Raw genomic sequence first — 16,598 nt, 5'->3', positions numbered from 1 at the left:
ATCAATTATTAAATAAAGTCTGTTTTATTTTATTATAAATCTTCTCCATTTTTATTTTTGAAAACATTTTGATAAAGTTCTATTTTATAGATCCAAAAAAAAATGTTTTCATTGATTCTTCGGCCTTATCTGAGGAAAAGGTTTTTTTTATTTTTTTTCCCATATTTCCCCATATGTTTCAAGAATTTCCTATTTTCACATGCTTAAATTTATAAGGAATGACGACACCTTTTAAATAGGTTATCCTTATACAAAGAATGGAAAAGTTTAAAATTAACCTGATCTTAGTAAAAATTTGCTAGAAAAAGTTAACATATCTTAGTACATCTAGTAGTAACACATGAACTTTCTAATTAAACGTCTTTGATACTATTACCCTCGCACATGTCAGATTCAAATCAACTCCCACCAAATATTGTGACAAATAGATCTGTTGGATACTACGACAGCACTATACCTTTGAAAATTTATAACACAACCATAGATCTAGACAAAGATTGTTCTCCAAATGATATTGTAATTCGAGTTAAAGCTGCAGCTTTGAATCCAGTAGATTTGGTTTTATACAAAATTTCGTCACCAATTCCAATTTTGAATAGGTTTACTGGTAATAATGACAAGTTAAATACCTTTGGGTTTGATTATGCCGGTGAAATTATTAAAGTCGGATCTGATCAATTGAAACTTCAAAAATGGCAAGTTGGAGATCTTGTACATGGTCTCTTAAGAGCTACTCCATTTGAAAAGGGGAAAGCAGGTAGTTTAACCTATTACTTGATTTTGGATCCAACAAATAATACTGGGATGGGAAAATTTTCCATATTACCAAGAGAAATTTCTCAAACTTTGGAATATAATGACAAATTTGTCATTGCAGCCTCTTGGCAATTGGTCTTTCAAACTGCTTATTTAGTGCTTCACGGTCATGGCCAAGTGCCATCAATCTTGAATGATAAAGACTCTAGCATTTTAGTTTTGGGTGCTGCTACAGCTGTAGGTGATGCTTTAGTTCAAATAGCCAAGAATGTATTAAAAATTCCCAAAGTAATTGGTACTTGTTCATCAAACTCTATAAAGAACAGAGACAAATTGATTCATCCAGGGTTCGATTATTTGATCCCATATGATGATCCAAATATGCCTACCAGAGATCATATTTTGAAATATATCAAAGACAACAATAACGAGAAATTTGATTTGATTGCTGATTGTGTAGGGTCATCCGATGTGGTGGATATCCCTTACCAAGTTCTAAGGGATCCTAAGACATCTGTCTATTCTACACTTGCCGGTGACAAAAAGATAAAATACGGTCAAGCTGGCAAATTTGACATGTTACAATGGAGAACAATCTTAAGATTGTTAACCAGAAGAAAAATCTTCAACAATTACCCATACTGTTTTAATGTTGTCAAGGGTAAACTTGAAGCAGTAGAATTAGCTAACAAGATGATATCTGAAGGAACATATATACCTAAAATCGATTCCGTTTATTCTTTCGACAATTTCGAGGCAGCAGTGGCAAGACTGACTTCTAACAAGGCTAAGGGTAAAGTTGTGGTCACCATGGACTAAAATTCACATATTCATATATCTTATCTAATATTTACACACACACACACACACACACACATATATATATATATATACATATATATAAATAGATTTCATAAAATCTTGGCGGCTAACACGTGACAAATACGTCACATGCTATGACTCTTCGGGCTTTTATTTTGCCTCCCAAAAAGTCCACAAACACTCTGCGTGTTTTTTAGGGTGGCCAGAGAACCACTGTAATCATTCAAAAAATGTCCTAAAAGAGTGGCGGAAACCTGAAAAAAAAAATGAGCCAGTAAAATTGAATATCAGGCCCCGAAATGCCCCATTCTGAAAATTAATAATGGTAAAAAAATAGTTTTTTAAAGCTATATTAAGAAATTTAGATTCTATACGTAGAAAATTCAATGATGACTTCATGACTTTTTTATTATTTATTTATTTTAAGTATTTTTTTGAAGTATTCTTGAATTATTTCTTATTTTTGTTTAATTAAATAAATTTAACTACTTTGTTTTGATTGATTAATAGATATACTTAGTGCCTTTTAGTAGCCTCAATCGATTCACCAACAATACTAATACTAAACGAATAAGAACAACCAAGTAAGGATATTTCAAAGAACATACAATTATTCGTCGCAAACTTATATTTTTTTTCTATTTTGTACTTTGCTTTAAATTCTTTACTCATTTATTAAATTTTTTTAATTTTTTTGTTTTTGTTTTTTGTTGTTTGAAAACTACCAAATATTCAAGGTAGAAGCCACTCTCTTAGTTTCTTAGCATTTCATCTCTCTGTAGATCTAGAAAGGGTGCCAGGGAAAATAAACTGATATTACTTATTCGGCAAGATTTCTATACATCCAATTAATCGTATACCATAATTCAACTGATGTCTACAGACGATTACCAATTCTCCAAAACAAATGATGAAAGAAGAGCCTCTCTAATCTACTCTACATCTGTGGGTAAAACAGGGTTATTTACTCCAGCTGATTATTTATCACCAAAATCGTTTAATCATATGCTTGATGCCTTTGAAGAACAATTCCCTGAAAGCTCATCACCTGATGCGGGGGGAGAAGGAGAAGATGGTGCTGATAGCGATTTAGAGTTTACTTCTCAAATATCAGAAGGTATTAATATATCTACTTCGAGGAATAATACTAACCTCCAACAACCCTTACTTAACCAGAATAGAGAAGGATATGGCTCATTAGCAGACAATATAAGCATAAATACTACTAATAGATTTAGAAGAAAAAGACATGACTCTTTGATTCAAGAAGAAAGAGACTTATTAATTGATAATAATCTATTACTTCCAAAGATAAGTCCACATTCATCATTAATTGCTAATAATTTACATGAATTATCGATTCATAATAATTCTATTAGTCAAAACGTCGATCAAATTTATCATGAAGATAATGATGATGATGGTGGTATTTTAAACGATACAGATGATGTGATTAGTGTTTGGAGATCCGCAATTGATGATGGTAAAGAAATAAATACCACATATAAGAGAGAATTCCAAGTGATTCTTTATAATGCATTCCCATTGTATTTTTACTTTTTCCTACAATACTCATTATCAGTAGCATCCATCTTTTCAGTTTCACATCTAGGAACAAAAGAATTAGGTGCAGTGACATTAGGTTCAATGACTGCAAATATCACAGGGATAGCCATAATTCAAGGTCTTTGTACTTGCCTTGATACTTTATGTGCTCAAGCTTATGGTGCAAAAAATTATAAATTAGTCGGTATTTTTTTCCAAAGGTGTGCTGCTATTACAATAATTTTCTTTATTCCAATAATGTATTGTTGGTGGAGTTGGTCTGAATTAGTATTATCTTATATGATTCCTGAACAAGATCTTTGTGTGCTAGCTGCACGTTATTTAAGAATTTCAGCACTTGGTATCCCAGGGTTTATATTGTTCGAGTGTGGTAAAAGATTTTTACAATGTCAAGGGATTTTCCATGCATCCACAATAGTATTATTCATTTGTGCTCCTACTAATGCCGTATTAAACTATTTGTTGGTTTGGGATAAACATATTGGTATTGGCTATTTAGGGGCTCCTTTAGCCGTATCTATCTCTTATTGGCTAATGGCTATTGGTTTACTATTTTATACACTTACTACTAATAATGAAAAGAATCCTTTAAAATGCTACCCGGGCTTAATCCATTATTCTCAAATATTTAAGAATTGGAAGCACATGTTTGCACTAGCAATCCCGGGTATTGTTATGGTCGAAGCAGAATTTTTGGGATTCGAAATTCTAACAATATTTGCTGCTCATTTGGGTGAAACACAATTAGCTTCTCAGGCAATTGTTTCAACTGTTGCTGCATTAGCATATCAAATCCCATTTTCTATTTCCATTGCAACCAGTACAAGAGTGGCAAATTTCATTGGTGCATCGTTGTATAAACCATGCATTACTACTTGTAAGACTTCATTATTATTGTCATTTATTTGTTCCACAACAAATATGCTAGTTATAACAACAAGCAGATTCCAATTTGCAAGACTATTCTCAAATGAAGAAAAAGTTGTCGAGCTAGTTGCCAATACTTTACCATTATTAGCATTCATGCAATTATTCGATGCATTTAATGCAACAACTGCCGGCTGTTTGAGAGGCCAAGGCCGACAGAAAATCGGTGGTTACATTAATGTTTTTGCATTCTATTTTGTTGGCATACCAATATCTTATTTATTAGCATTCCACTTCAACTTTGACCTACAAGGTTTATGGATTGGTATCATTTGTGCTTTAATGATTATGAGTTTATTTCAAGGCATCGCAGTTTTTAATGTGGATTGGATTAAATTAATTAACATTGCAAGAGATAGAAATTCAGAAATTGATTCACTTTAATAAGTTCATTTATTACCAGGCTTATTCCCCCCCCTTCTTGACTTTATCTATTCCTTACTTATTACTCATAGGTCACATAGGTCCCTACATCACATATATTTTTTAATTTTTATTATCTGAAACTTCAATAACATTGGTAAGGGCCCTCTATATTAATAAGCATTATTTTTATTTTGTTTTAAATATATATATACATACATACATATATACCCTACACTTAGACATTGATTATCGGTTAGCATAAATAAAGTAATCTTATTTTAATTTTATTAAATAAATTTTGAAGTATAAAAAAAAAAATTACTTTTATTAAAAATAGTTGTTTTTCTTCTTCTAATAATATACAAAGTTATATGCTCAAGGTGACAGATAATAAAGACAAAATATCTAGTCATTGTTGTTTAATTACTATCTTACCAAAAAATTTTACAGACTTATAAAAAATGCTCGACTACTAAATCATTTCCTATGCCTTTTTAGCCTTTTTAGTTGTCATCTTTTCATCATCTTTCTCAACTTTCTCATCCTTCTCGTCTTCTCTAGCTCTCTTTGTAGCATTGATTTGTTTAGCAAATACAGTAGAAACCTCATCAGGGTTAGTGATCTCTAATAATGCCTTATCGAAAGCGGTTAATTTAACGTCCATGCCATCAATCTTAACAGATTGAATTTCTCTGCCATTATTATCCGCATTAGCTTTGCTTTCAGCTGAAGCTGCAATTTCATTTAATACATCTTGATTGTAATATAATGGTAAAACTGGAGATTTATTAGTTTTAATGAAAATAGATCTAAGTGGATACGTTTCTAATAATTTTTTAGTAATCGATGTTACATTTTCTGATAATTCCTTATTATCAAACCATTGTAAGTTACCTAAATGAACATTCATAGTGGTACCTCTTGGTAATGAAACTGGTAATTGATTTAAGTAAACTTTCTTAATGCTATTGGTTAGGGTTTCAATAGAAAATACTTTACCAGAGCTATATGACCTTATACTTATTGGTGTAGTTTCTACTTTATTATAAAACTTACCACCAAGTAATTTAGGTAATGTTGTAATTATATTTTCGTCCGCTAAAATTAAAGAAAATTCAGAAATGAATGCTCTTCTCTTTTCAAAAGCTTTATAAACAGTTTTTAAATCCTTACCAGAAATAATTTGATCAATAGTGATATCGGATTCATTTAGTTTGTCAAATAAGTCATCTTCAGCAACTTTTGAGATATCATCATCTTTTAAAATTAATAAAGTTTTGAAATCCTTTACAGATGTCACAGAAGCCTTTTTCCATGATTTATATAAGGAATGTGGAACAGGTAACATCTTTAATTTAAAAGATTTAGTAGTACCAGTAAAAGATTTATTATTAACAGTGATTAATTGGAAACTTTTGTTTAAATCATCGGTGGAATCTTCGTCATCATCTAACAAATTCTTCTTAGAGTCTTCATCTTCTGTATCTTTTTTACTAGAAAATTTACGCAATTCACTAATAGCAGCATCTATACGAGCTTTTGGAATTGGTAAATCATCTTTCTTTGGAGCTTTATTATTTGCTGCTTTTAACTTTGGATTTTTTTTTGTTGGAGTGTTAACTGGAGTATTCTTCTTAGAACCTGATCTTGAATTAGGTTTGGAACCATTTTTTGTCTTAGCCATCTTGTCCTGTATTTATAATTCTATAGTCACAATAGAAATCTAAAACTACAATTTTCAAATATATTGAGTGAAAAAGAAGAAAGTATTATTTTTGAATTATTATATGTATATACTCATCTCTTTCTTTTGCTTAACTTTTTTTTGCAATAAAATCGATGAGATGCGAAATTTCAATATTGTAAAATTTTCATAAAAAATTTTTTTCGTCCGAAAAGATATTTTAAGATTGAATTACTGCGGTAAGGGAAAAACGTAGAGATTATAATAACTTTTCACATGTATGTCAAAATATAAATTAATCATAAAGAAGAATTGAGAGGTATGATTTTTAAACCAAAAATTTCGATGTAAATATTTATTGTATTTTATACAATAGTCATAACAATTAGAAAATGGGTAAAAGAAAGAAGTCATCTAGAGGTCCAGCAAAGAAAGTTGTGTTGAAATTGGATACAAAGTTTAATTGTCTATTTTGTAATCATGAAAAGTCAGTGTCATGTGTGTTAGATAAGAAAATGAATTTAGGTTCCTTGAACTGCAAAATCTGTGGCCAATCGTTTCAAACTAGAATCAACGCTCTTTCACAACCTGTTGATATCTATAGTGATTGGTTTGATGCAGTAGAGGAAGTTAATGCTGGTAGAGCCAGTGATTCTGATGGTAGAGATAGCGATGATGGTAGTAGCAGTGATTATGAAAGTGACTCTGATGACGAACCAACTAGAGGAATCAATGGTAAAGCTCCTGTTGACTCAGATGAAGATGAAGTTGATTCCGATGAAGAACAAATTGGTTCCCATAAGAGAAGGGGTGCGGTAGTGGATAGTGATGATGAATAGATAATTTATATTAATATCACCTAATCCATCTTGCATTTTATTGTTGAACTTAAGTATAAAAATAAACATTGGATCCGTTTTTATATTCTTCTATATATCAACTCACTTACATACACATACATACACCTCTTTCTCTGTCATTTATTATTCCTAAATTTAATTTTAATATATAACTCTATAAATCGAGGGGCATTTCTAATTATAGTTTCAATATTCTATATTTATTAGATTATAATTTAATCATGATAATATAATTATTAATCCTCCTCAAATATAGATTTTGGAGGCATAGCAGTTTTAAATTCTCTTATTGAAGGTTCTTCTAATGTTTGTAAACTACTACAAGCAGAATTATCCAATATGATTGTACCTACTGAGCTTTTAACTAGAGTTGCCCTACCTTGAACCTCATTAAACATTAATGGAGTTTTATGATGGAATACATTTGGTGCTTCTTCTACTTTTGAATAATCAAACTCCGGCGGTGGAGAAGTTGGAGGTGAAACTAAAAATCGTTTTTCACCTTTTGGTAATTTTAAATATTTCTTCTCATAATCATCATTATGTAAATCCTTACTGTCAAATGCAGCGTAGTTTAATTGTAAATTTGATAATAGAGGATTATTTTGAATAGAATTCATCTTTTCCATAATTATTTCTGATAACTCTATCGTTGGACAAATCACTAAGACTCTTTTAAAACTCCGTAATGCAACTAATTCTACAGGGTTAGATGAAACAACTTTATAATGTGTCAATACATTATCTTCTATCCATGACTCTATGTAGTCCACTATTGCAACATCTGTAATACTTGTTTCCGATTGTGAAGATGTTATGATTATTGTATCTGTGATCTTTGCCATTATATGTATGTGAAGCTATGAATTTCTTATTTTATTATTTAGTAAAATATTATTACTCATTCATTGGATAACAAACATTCAAATTAATAACAATCTAAATTATGCTAATGTTTAATGTTTATTTTTTTTCCTATTTACAATATGATATGATATGTAGAAAATCAGGGAATCGTCAATTTTACCAGATTGGAAAAAAATGATCTATAAGCAATATCGATGAAAAATAAATGTGCCACACTATAAATAAAAATAATAACAAATATATTGGGAAAAAGAAAAAGAAAAAGCAAATAGTATTCTATAAATATCAAGTTAAATATTAGAAGGTAAAAAGAAAAATAAAACTCTATCTATAAATGAATGTGAATATATACATATGATTGAATATACACATATAATTGTAAAATTTATAAGCCGACTTATTTAGCATCCAAGCCTAAAGCAGAAGAGATTTCTTCCACTACAGGTCTAATGATATCCTTTTTATTTGGAACCATATGACCACCTGGATGTTCAAAAGCTTTAACTAAATCTACACTATTTTCTGGTCCATAAGCATTCTTGTAGATATTCAATAAATATTTGGATCTAACAGCTGGAACAGCATTATCACCATTACCGTAAATAAATAACATTTTAGTTTCAGCATCCTTGGCAGGTGTGAAACCATCAACAAATTTTTCAGTAATACGTAAGTTACCTTCATGTGCCGGATCTGGTTCAGTAAATGAGTAACCTGAAATGATTAAACTTACTTTAAAAGGTGGATGAGATGGAACTAATTCGGTAATTTTATTTGTAATAATAGTAGTTAAAGCAGCACCTTGAGAAAACCCAACGATACCATCATAAGGTCCATTTTCCTTAATATGCTCAGTGACATATTTAATGGATTGTGATAAATCTAATTCTTTTGAAATTTCTGAGTGATAAAACCAAGCTTTATTAACTTGGGCCTCCTTTGTAGCTTCCCATTTTTCATCATCCATTTCAAATGGTAAATCTTTACGATCTAAAATAACAGGAGCATCAATATAATCCGCTTGGATGTTTTGTTTTTTCAATAATTTTCTGATACCAGAAGATTTTTCAGAGAAAACTTTACCATTTTGTAAAAAACCGTGTAGGAAAAGTAAACGTGGAGCTGCGATACCAGTCATGATAAATGATTATTTGAGTTTGGAAACGTGGGGTATTATGTTTGTGCATAAAAATAAATTGAGAATAAATAAAAATATAAAAATATAAGAATAAAATAAAAGAAATAAAAAAATAAAAGAAATAAAAGAAATAGCTACAATATTTTTTTTAAAAAAGTGTAATTTTATATAATTACCTATTATTAATTAAATTAAGCTAAATATCTATTAGATATAGAAAATGTAAGGAAAAGAGATTGAAGTTTGAATATGCATAAAAAAAAAAATATCACCGAAACGAATTGAATTTGGAATTCCAAATAAGACCGAAAGTATGCAATGTGTGCGAAAGCTTCTGAGGATGGGAAATTCTCCGAAATGGGGCAAAATGACGTATTTTAGATTAGTTTGTATCTCAAAAGAGATCTATGTGGGCCGTTGTATGCATTGTATGTATATCTATACTAACCATCGTATGCATATCTTGATTTGGAACGTAAATAAGCTCCATAATGGTCGAACAAAAAGGGTACTGGGATTAAGCAAATGGCTAGCATGGCTAATAAGAAACCTGCCCAATTAACAGTCATTCCTTCAAACATTTGAAGACCAAATAAAGGAAAGATGCCTCCTAATATACAACGCACAAATGTGTTGCAGGCTAACCCAGAAGCTGCGTAAGTTCTATAGGCATCAACGGTGTAATTAAAAATACCTGCAAACACGTAAAAAACGCCCATTCCAAAGATCGTACTACCAATTATGGGGGCAATCCAATGAACATTGGAATAACAGGTCCATGCGAAAATCATAAGGCCTATTGGTGATAAAAATGCGCCTATATATAAAGGCTCGAATCTCATTTCTGGGATGGATATACCGTTATTTTTTTTCACTTTTTCCAAATATCTTTTTTGAACGTATAATGAAGTGATAGCACTAAGTATTATACCAACCATCATCCCAATATAAGAACAAGCTGTTTCCATGACATTGAAGTTCCAAAGTAAAGGATACACGTAAGGGAATGCTACAAAGAATAAATAGATGATAGCCAATTCGAAACCTGAATAGAAACAAAGAACACCCATCATTGGATCAAAAAATAACAGCCCGAATGGTCGTCTAATAGAGAAAAGAATTGCTTTCCAAAAGGGGATACTTGATCTAGTGTTTTCCAATGGAGCATAGTAATTAGAATCACCTGTGGTAGATCTCAACCGTTTTGCCTTATTAATTAATAAAACAGGTTTATACGTTTCTGGTACAGTTAACACTACTAATATCAAACAAACACCAGATGTAATCAATAAAACAATGAAAGTCCATTTATAATTTATATGATACATTGCGCCGCTCAATAAAGGGCCAATAGAAGGGCCTAAAAACCCTGCCGTAGTGAACAGAGCCATGGGGACCCCAACTTCATTTTTATTAAACAAGTCACTGATAGTACCACCAGCTACACTTAAAAATGCAGAACCGAAAAACCCAGCAAGAAATCTACCAAATAACATTCCTTCGATATTACTGGCCCATGTTGTTAAACATTGCCAAACGATACTCATCGATAATGAAAAAATAAAAGTGATTCTTCTACCATACATTTCACTTATTGGTGATAGGAACAAAGGTCCAAAGGCTAACCCCCAAACATAACAAGAAATCCCTAACACACTAACTTCATGTTTCAAATGGAATTTTTCAGAAATCTGTGGTGAAAGAAATGTCCAACAGGATGAGATAATAGTAATTACCATGGCAGAGAGAATCACTAATAGAGCAATATACCATTTATGTAAACTGGAAAGTCGTGAAACTATATCTTCAGGGTCTTTATCTAATGCAATATCGGAGAACTCGACTTTATATTTCCCCGCTGAAATATTGTTTTGAGTAGACTGTGATGTGGTAGAAAGATCTGATTCAGTACGTTCCAATACTAGATTCTTTTCCTGTGATGGAATGGGCAATGCCAAAGAGTTTTTCAAATCTTGATCATTTTCCATTACGTAATTTTGCTTACACATTGGTTATGGATATTATGGATTGACCAAAAAAATAAAATAAAATATAATTGAAAAAATAAATTATAGCATTTATTTATACCTTTTTCAGCTATTCAAATATATCAAGATTAATTCTTCAAGATTAATGTGTCATTATTGATGTACCCTTGGATTAATGAATATCATATCAAGAAACAATGCAAAGCATCGAATTCTCGAATTCTCATTATCAGCAAGAAAAATTGCCGCGCTGGGATCGCGCCGTGTGCGAAAACGGCGCAGAGAATGTTTGGCGATGAGATCTGGTTATCGCCGCCGGAGATAATAGATTGTATAAAATATTATATCCAGGGTGATAATATATAGTGTTGTACTTGCATTTAAATTATGTCAAACATTATGAAACTGATAACAATTATATCCTGTTATGTAATACTTTTTCTGAGAGATCTCAAGCTAGAGTTCAAGGTATTTCTGTTTGCCTGATACAACAGAAATCCCTGATACATAAGAACAAATCTAGTAGATCTTGGGAGCAATAAATTCCGTCTTAAAATGTAGAAGGGAAAACAAATGATTACGCTATCATTCTTACTTAAAAAGCCTTGGGTTGTAATCTTGAAGGTATTTTGCTCTTAACAACGTGATGCACGGGTGTATTTCTGAGTTCAAACGTAATTTTAAATTTGGAAATGAGATGCTAGTTATATCAAAAAAAAAATAAAAAAGGACCTTGAAAAAAAGTTGTAAGAGGAAAGCACCACAAAACCCATCATACGTTATTTAAGATAATACGTTGTATATAATAATAACATGCTGGGATTTCGACTAGCACAGAGTTCGAAACTAGTCTGCGAAAGTACAAGCTTAGCTCGATCATGTATATATACATTACTTCCCAAAAGACAATTCTCTTTGACAAATGTGACACCATTATTACTTAGTCGTGTACATATACAATACAAATACAAGCCGTTAAGATCCAAAGTGGATGCGAAGAGATCCCTTTTCACTGCCTACCAACCTTCTTGTACAAAATGCCAAAAGGCAATGGAAAAAAAAACGTACGTATAATGCAATACCTTAAAATATTTTTGAATTTGAATTTGAATTTGCATTTCGATTTGATTATTGATATTGGATATTTTATATTGGTTTTGATATTGATTTTTATTTTTGTGGATACTTAAATCACATAAGAAACAAAAAAAATTATATTTAAACACTGATCAAGCAACTCCAATTACCATTAGAAATAATTCAAAGATAATCCATGTATATATTTATGCATATATATGTGAGATGAATTTCTGTATATTTTTGTGGTTACTAGGTACCCTTTTTTACCCTCTTCAGTATGTGGCACGTGGTCCGCGGATGTTGGTGGCAAACCGCAATGAAGGGGAAAAAAGAGTTGTTGATATTTCAAACCATTTAAAGTTTTCTTTAATGAGTTGATATTGCAATTGTATTCTTATTTTCTTTCTTTTTTATTTTTAAAAAGATATAATTTTTTCTTTACTAACAACAATACCCATATATTTTTTCGAAAATTTTCTAGTTAGAATGGCTGCCCAAACTTTGCAACGTGAAGTTTTACCAACAAACGTTACCCCATTACATTATGATCTTCAAATTGGACCTAACTTCAAAACTTTTACTTTCGAAGGGGTTGAAAAGATAACTTTGCAAATCAATGATTCTTCAATTGATTCGGTGGAATTAAATGCCCTAGATATGGAATTCCAATCCATTGATATCAATAATTCTATTAAACCTGAGGCATTTAATTTGGATAAAGATACTCAAATTTTAAAGATTACATTCCCTCAAGGTACAATGGCTAAATTATCTAAAGAATTTATTTTAAATATTAATTTCATAGGTCAATTAAATGATAATATGGCTGGTTTCTATAGAGCCAAATATCAAGATAAATTGACTGGAGAAACTAAATATATGGCAACCACACAAATGGAACCTACTGATGCTAGAAGAGCTTTCCCTTGTTTTGATGAGCCTAATTTGAAAGCTACTTTCGATATTACTTTAGTTTCTGAACCTTCTTTAACTCATTTATCAAATATGGATGTTAAATCAGAAAAAATAGAATCTGGTAAGAAATTCACTTCATTTAATACCACCCCAAAATTATCTACTTATCTAGTGGCATTCATTGTTGCTGAGTTGAAATATGTAGAAAATAAAGATTTTAGAATCCCAGTTAGAGTATATGCCACCCCAGGTGATGAACATTTGGGTCAATTTGCTGCCGATTTAACTGCAAAGACATTAGCTTTCTTTGAAAAAACTTTTGGCATTCAATACCCTCTACCTAAAATGGATAATGTAGCAGTCCATGAATTTTCTGCTGGTGCTATGGAAAATTGGGGGTTAGTCACTTATAGAGTGGTTGATCTTTTATTAGATAAAGATAATTCTACTTTGGATCGTATTCAAAGAGTAGCAGAAGTTGTACAACATGAATTGGCTCACCAATGGTTTGGTAATTTAGTCACCATGGATTGGTGGGAAGGTTTATGGTTAAATGAAGGGTTTGCTACTTGGATGTCTTGGTACTCTTGTAATGAATTCGAACCAGAATGGAAAGTTTGGGAACAATATGTTACTGATACTTTACAACATGCTTTAGGTTTGGATTCTTTAAGATCTTCACATCCAATTGAAGTACCTGTTAAGAGAGCAGATGAAATTAATCAAATCTTTGACGCTATTTCTTATTCTAAAGGTGCTTCTCTATTAAGAATGATTTCTAAATGGTTAGGTGAAGATGTATTCATTAAAGGTGTTTCTCAATATTTACAAAAATTCAAATATGGTAATGCAAAGACCACTGACTTATGGGATGCCTTATCAGCTGCTTCAGGTAAAGATGTCAGTAAAGTCATGAATATATGGACAAAGAAAGTCGGTTTCCCGGTCATTTCTGTAGAAGAAGATTCAAAAAGTAATCAAATTAAATTTACTCAAAACCGTTATTTAAGTACCGGTGATGTAAAGGAAAATGAAGATGAAACCTTATACCCAGTATTTTTAGCCTTGAAAACAGAAGGTAATACTGATCAATCATTAGTCTTAGATGAAAGATCTAAAACAGTTACTGTTAAGGATTTGGATTTCTTTAAGGCTAATGGTGATCAATCTGGTATCTATATCACTTCTTATTCCGATGAAAGATGGGCTAAATTATCTAAACAAGCTGATTTATTATCCGTGGAAGATCGTACAGGTTTAGTGGCAGATGTTAAGGCTTTGTCTTCATCAGGTTACACTTCCACTGAAAACTTTTTAAGTTTAATCTCCCAATGGAATGATGAAAAATCATTTGTTGTTTGGGAACAAATAATTAACTCTTTATCTGCTTTAAAAACTACTTGGGCCTTCGAATCTGATGAAGTTAAGGATGCTTTGAATGCCTTTACAAGAAAATTAGTCTCTAAGAAAGTTAAGGAACTAGGCTGGGATTTTGAAGCTAAGAGTGAAAGTGAATCATTTTCTACTCAACGTTTGAAAGTTAGTATGTTTGCCACTGCGTGTGCAGCTAGGGAACCGGCTGTTGAAAAAGCTGCCTTAGATATGTTTGCCAAATATACTGCAGGTGATAAGAAGGCTATTCCAGCTCTAATTAAACCTGCAGTATTTAGTGCTGCTGCCAGAGAAGGTTCAGTTGAAAATTATGAAAAATTATTGAAGATCTTTAAAAATCCAGTTTCTACAGATGAAAAATTATCCGCTTTAAGATGTTTGGGTAGATTTAAGGACGCAAAATTATTAGAAAGAACTTTGGGCTTATTATCTGATGGTACAGTTCTAAACCAAGATATTTATATTCCAATGCAAGGTATGAGAACTCATAAAGAAGGTATTGAAGCTCTATGGGCTTGGATTAAGGTTAACTGGGATGACATCGTTAAGAGATTGCCACCTGGTTTATCCATGTTAGGATCTGTTATTATTATTGGTACTTCTGGTTATACCACTTTTGAAGCCAAGAACGATATCGAAAAATTCTTTAAAGATAAGTCAACTAAGGGCTTTGACCAAAGTTTGGCTCAATCTTTGGATACTATCACTTCTAAAGCACAATGGGTCAGCAGAGACCGTGATGTTGTTTTGAAATACTTGAAAGATAATGGTTATTACAATTAATTGTATTATGTATTTTTTAAATAGAATATATATCACTTAATAAGAATTAATTAAATAATTCTATATTTTCAAAATAAAATTAGTATAATAATATATTTTAGTCTCTTAATCTGTTTTAAACTCCGTATCCATAGTTCTCAAATTTTAAAAGCCTTTATTGTCAAAAATTCCAATTTTCATATAATGTCCGTTTACGGATATTTTGAAATATTGTTCTTGACTATTTGGGACGAAAATTTCATATCTCTAAAATGGCTCATGAGATGACATCGAATGAAAAAAAGAAAAAAGTAATTTCTAAATATTTAAAGATTGACTTAAACATTCTTTTATTTATGTTAGAAGGAAAACTCATGATTTTTACTAAGAATGTGCAGTATTTGTTTACGATGTATATTTCATTTTTCTCTTGTACTTTTTTCTATTCTAACATAGATAAAATATTCAGAGAAGCCTTCCTCATCAGTTATTTAGAAATAGTCTGAAATTTATTCAAAACCCATTCAAAAAACAAGTATGACTGTCAATCTTTTGCAAATAGAAGAGTTTTTATGTAATTTAGCTTTGAAAAAAGTTGGTCCAATTATTAAGTCTAAAAGTGGTACCCAAAAAAATTATAACTTAAAAACTGGTTCAAAAAAGGTAGATATAGTTACAGTTATTGATAAACAAGTGGAGAAACTCATATGGGAAACATTAAGATCTGAATATCCAAATTTTGAATTTGTTGGAGAAGAAAGCTATATTCCAGGTGAGACAAAAGTAACCGATGCCCCAACTTTTATCGTAGATCCAATTGATGGTACAACCAACTTTGTTCACGATTTCCCATTTAGTTGTACTTCTATGGGTTTAACTATAGATAAAATTCCAGTTGTTGGTGTTATTTATAATCCTCATTTAGATCTCATTATTTCTAGTTCGAAAGGTAATGGGGTTAGAGTTAATGGAGAACTGTTTGACTATAAATCTAAAATTGCGAATATGGGGGAATTAATATTGAATAAATCAGTCGTTGCATTACAGCCAGGTTCAGCTAGGGAGGGTCCAAATTTTATAACAAAGATGAAAACATATACCAATCTATTATCTTGCGATGGTGGATTTGTTCATGGCTTTAGAAATTTAGGCTCCTCAGCTATGACCTTGGCTTATATTGCACTAGGATATTTGGATTCTTATTGGGACGGAGGTTGTTACTCCTGGGATGTATGTGCCGGCTGGTGTATCTTAAAGGAAACTGGTGGTATAATTGTGGGTGCTAATCCAGGTGAATGGGAAATTGGTGTCGAAAACAGATCTTATTTTGCAATTAGAGGCACTACAGACGATACACATCAAGATAAGAAGGAATATATCAAGAAATTTTGGCAATGTGTGGAGGGAAAATTGGACTATAATTAAAAGTAGAGAGAGTCTTAAATTTAAATAATAGAGAAATATTTCACATACGT

The 16,598-nt window shown here is 31.3% G+C and overlaps 9 protein-coding genes across 9 annotated transcripts; 5 read left to right on the top strand and 4 right to left on the bottom strand.

Annotated features, from left to right (window-relative positions):
* Positions 1 to 384: 384 nt before the first annotated feature.
* On the top strand, positions 385 to 1,575 carry TBLA0A10410 (uncharacterized protein; the record flags this gene model as incomplete). Its single annotated transcript, XM_004178290.1, has 1 exon — positions 385 to 1,575. One exon carries the CDS (start codon positions 385 to 387, stop codon positions 1,573 to 1,575), a length of 1,191 nt encoding a protein of 396 aa, XP_004178338.1.
* An 876-nt stretch (positions 1,576 to 2,451) lies between these two features.
* Positions 2,452 to 4,455, top strand: ERC1 (Erc1p; the record flags this gene model as incomplete). Its single annotated transcript, XM_004178289.1, has 1 exon — positions 2,452 to 4,455. The coding sequence occupies one exon, from the start codon at positions 2,452 to 2,454 to the stop codon at positions 4,453 to 4,455; it is 2,004 nt and encodes a 667-aa protein (XP_004178337.1).
* Positions 4,456 to 4,921: 466 nt separating this feature from the next.
* CIC1 (Cic1p) lies at positions 4,922 to 6,121 on the bottom strand (the record flags this gene model as incomplete). Its single annotated transcript, XM_004178288.1, has 1 exon — positions 4,922 to 6,121. The coding sequence occupies one exon, from the start codon at positions 6,119 to 6,121 to the stop codon at positions 4,922 to 4,924; it is 1,200 nt and encodes a 399-aa protein (XP_004178336.1).
* A 392-nt stretch (positions 6,122 to 6,513) lies between these two features.
* Positions 6,514 to 6,960, top strand: ELF1 (Elf1p; the record flags this gene model as incomplete). Its single annotated transcript, XM_004178287.1, has 1 exon — positions 6,514 to 6,960. The coding sequence occupies one exon, from the start codon at positions 6,514 to 6,516 to the stop codon at positions 6,958 to 6,960; it is 447 nt and encodes a 148-aa protein (XP_004178335.1).
* Positions 6,961 to 7,217: 257 nt separating this feature from the next.
* RCN1 (Rcn1p) lies at positions 7,218 to 7,826 on the bottom strand (the record flags this gene model as incomplete). The annotated part of the gene is made up of 1 exon (XM_004178286.1): positions 7,218 to 7,826. One exon carries the CDS (start codon positions 7,824 to 7,826, stop codon positions 7,218 to 7,220), a length of 609 nt encoding a protein of 202 aa, XP_004178334.1.
* Positions 7,827 to 8,245: 419 nt separating this feature from the next.
* Positions 8,246 to 8,986, bottom strand: FSH1 (putative serine hydrolase; the record flags this gene model as incomplete). Its single annotated transcript, XM_004178285.1, has 1 exon — positions 8,246 to 8,986. One exon carries the CDS (start codon positions 8,984 to 8,986, stop codon positions 8,246 to 8,248), a length of 741 nt encoding a protein of 246 aa, XP_004178333.1.
* A 443-nt stretch (positions 8,987 to 9,429) lies between these two features.
* YHK8 (Yhk8p) lies at positions 9,430 to 10,995 on the bottom strand (the record flags this gene model as incomplete). The annotated part of the gene is made up of 1 exon (XM_004178284.1): positions 9,430 to 10,995. The coding sequence occupies one exon, from the start codon at positions 10,993 to 10,995 to the stop codon at positions 9,430 to 9,432; it is 1,566 nt and encodes a 521-aa protein (XP_004178332.1).
* A 1,545-nt stretch (positions 10,996 to 12,540) lies between these two features.
* On the top strand, positions 12,541 to 15,144 carry TBLA0A10340 (arginine/alanine aminopeptidase; the record flags this gene model as incomplete). The annotated part of the gene is made up of 1 exon (XM_004178283.1): positions 12,541 to 15,144. The coding sequence occupies one exon, from the start codon at positions 12,541 to 12,543 to the stop codon at positions 15,142 to 15,144; it is 2,604 nt and encodes an 867-aa protein (XP_004178331.1).
* A 516-nt stretch (positions 15,145 to 15,660) lies between these two features.
* On the top strand, positions 15,661 to 16,548 carry INM1 (inositol monophosphate 1-phosphatase INM1; the record flags this gene model as incomplete). The annotated part of the gene is made up of 1 exon (XM_004178282.1): positions 15,661 to 16,548. One exon carries the CDS (start codon positions 15,661 to 15,663, stop codon positions 16,546 to 16,548), a length of 888 nt encoding a protein of 295 aa, XP_004178330.1.
* Between the last annotated feature and the right edge of the window lie 50 nt (positions 16,549 to 16,598).

The sequence above is a fragment of the Henningerozyma blattae genome, chromosome 1 (assembly GCF_000315915.1).
Source record: "Henningerozyma blattae CBS 6284 chromosome 1, complete genome".
Lineage (NCBI taxonomy): Eukaryota > Fungi > Ascomycota > Saccharomycetes > Saccharomycetales > Saccharomycetaceae > Henningerozyma > Henningerozyma blattae.
Note: the sequence above shows the minus strand (reverse complement) of the source record. Positions and strands in the feature narration are given on the sequence as shown.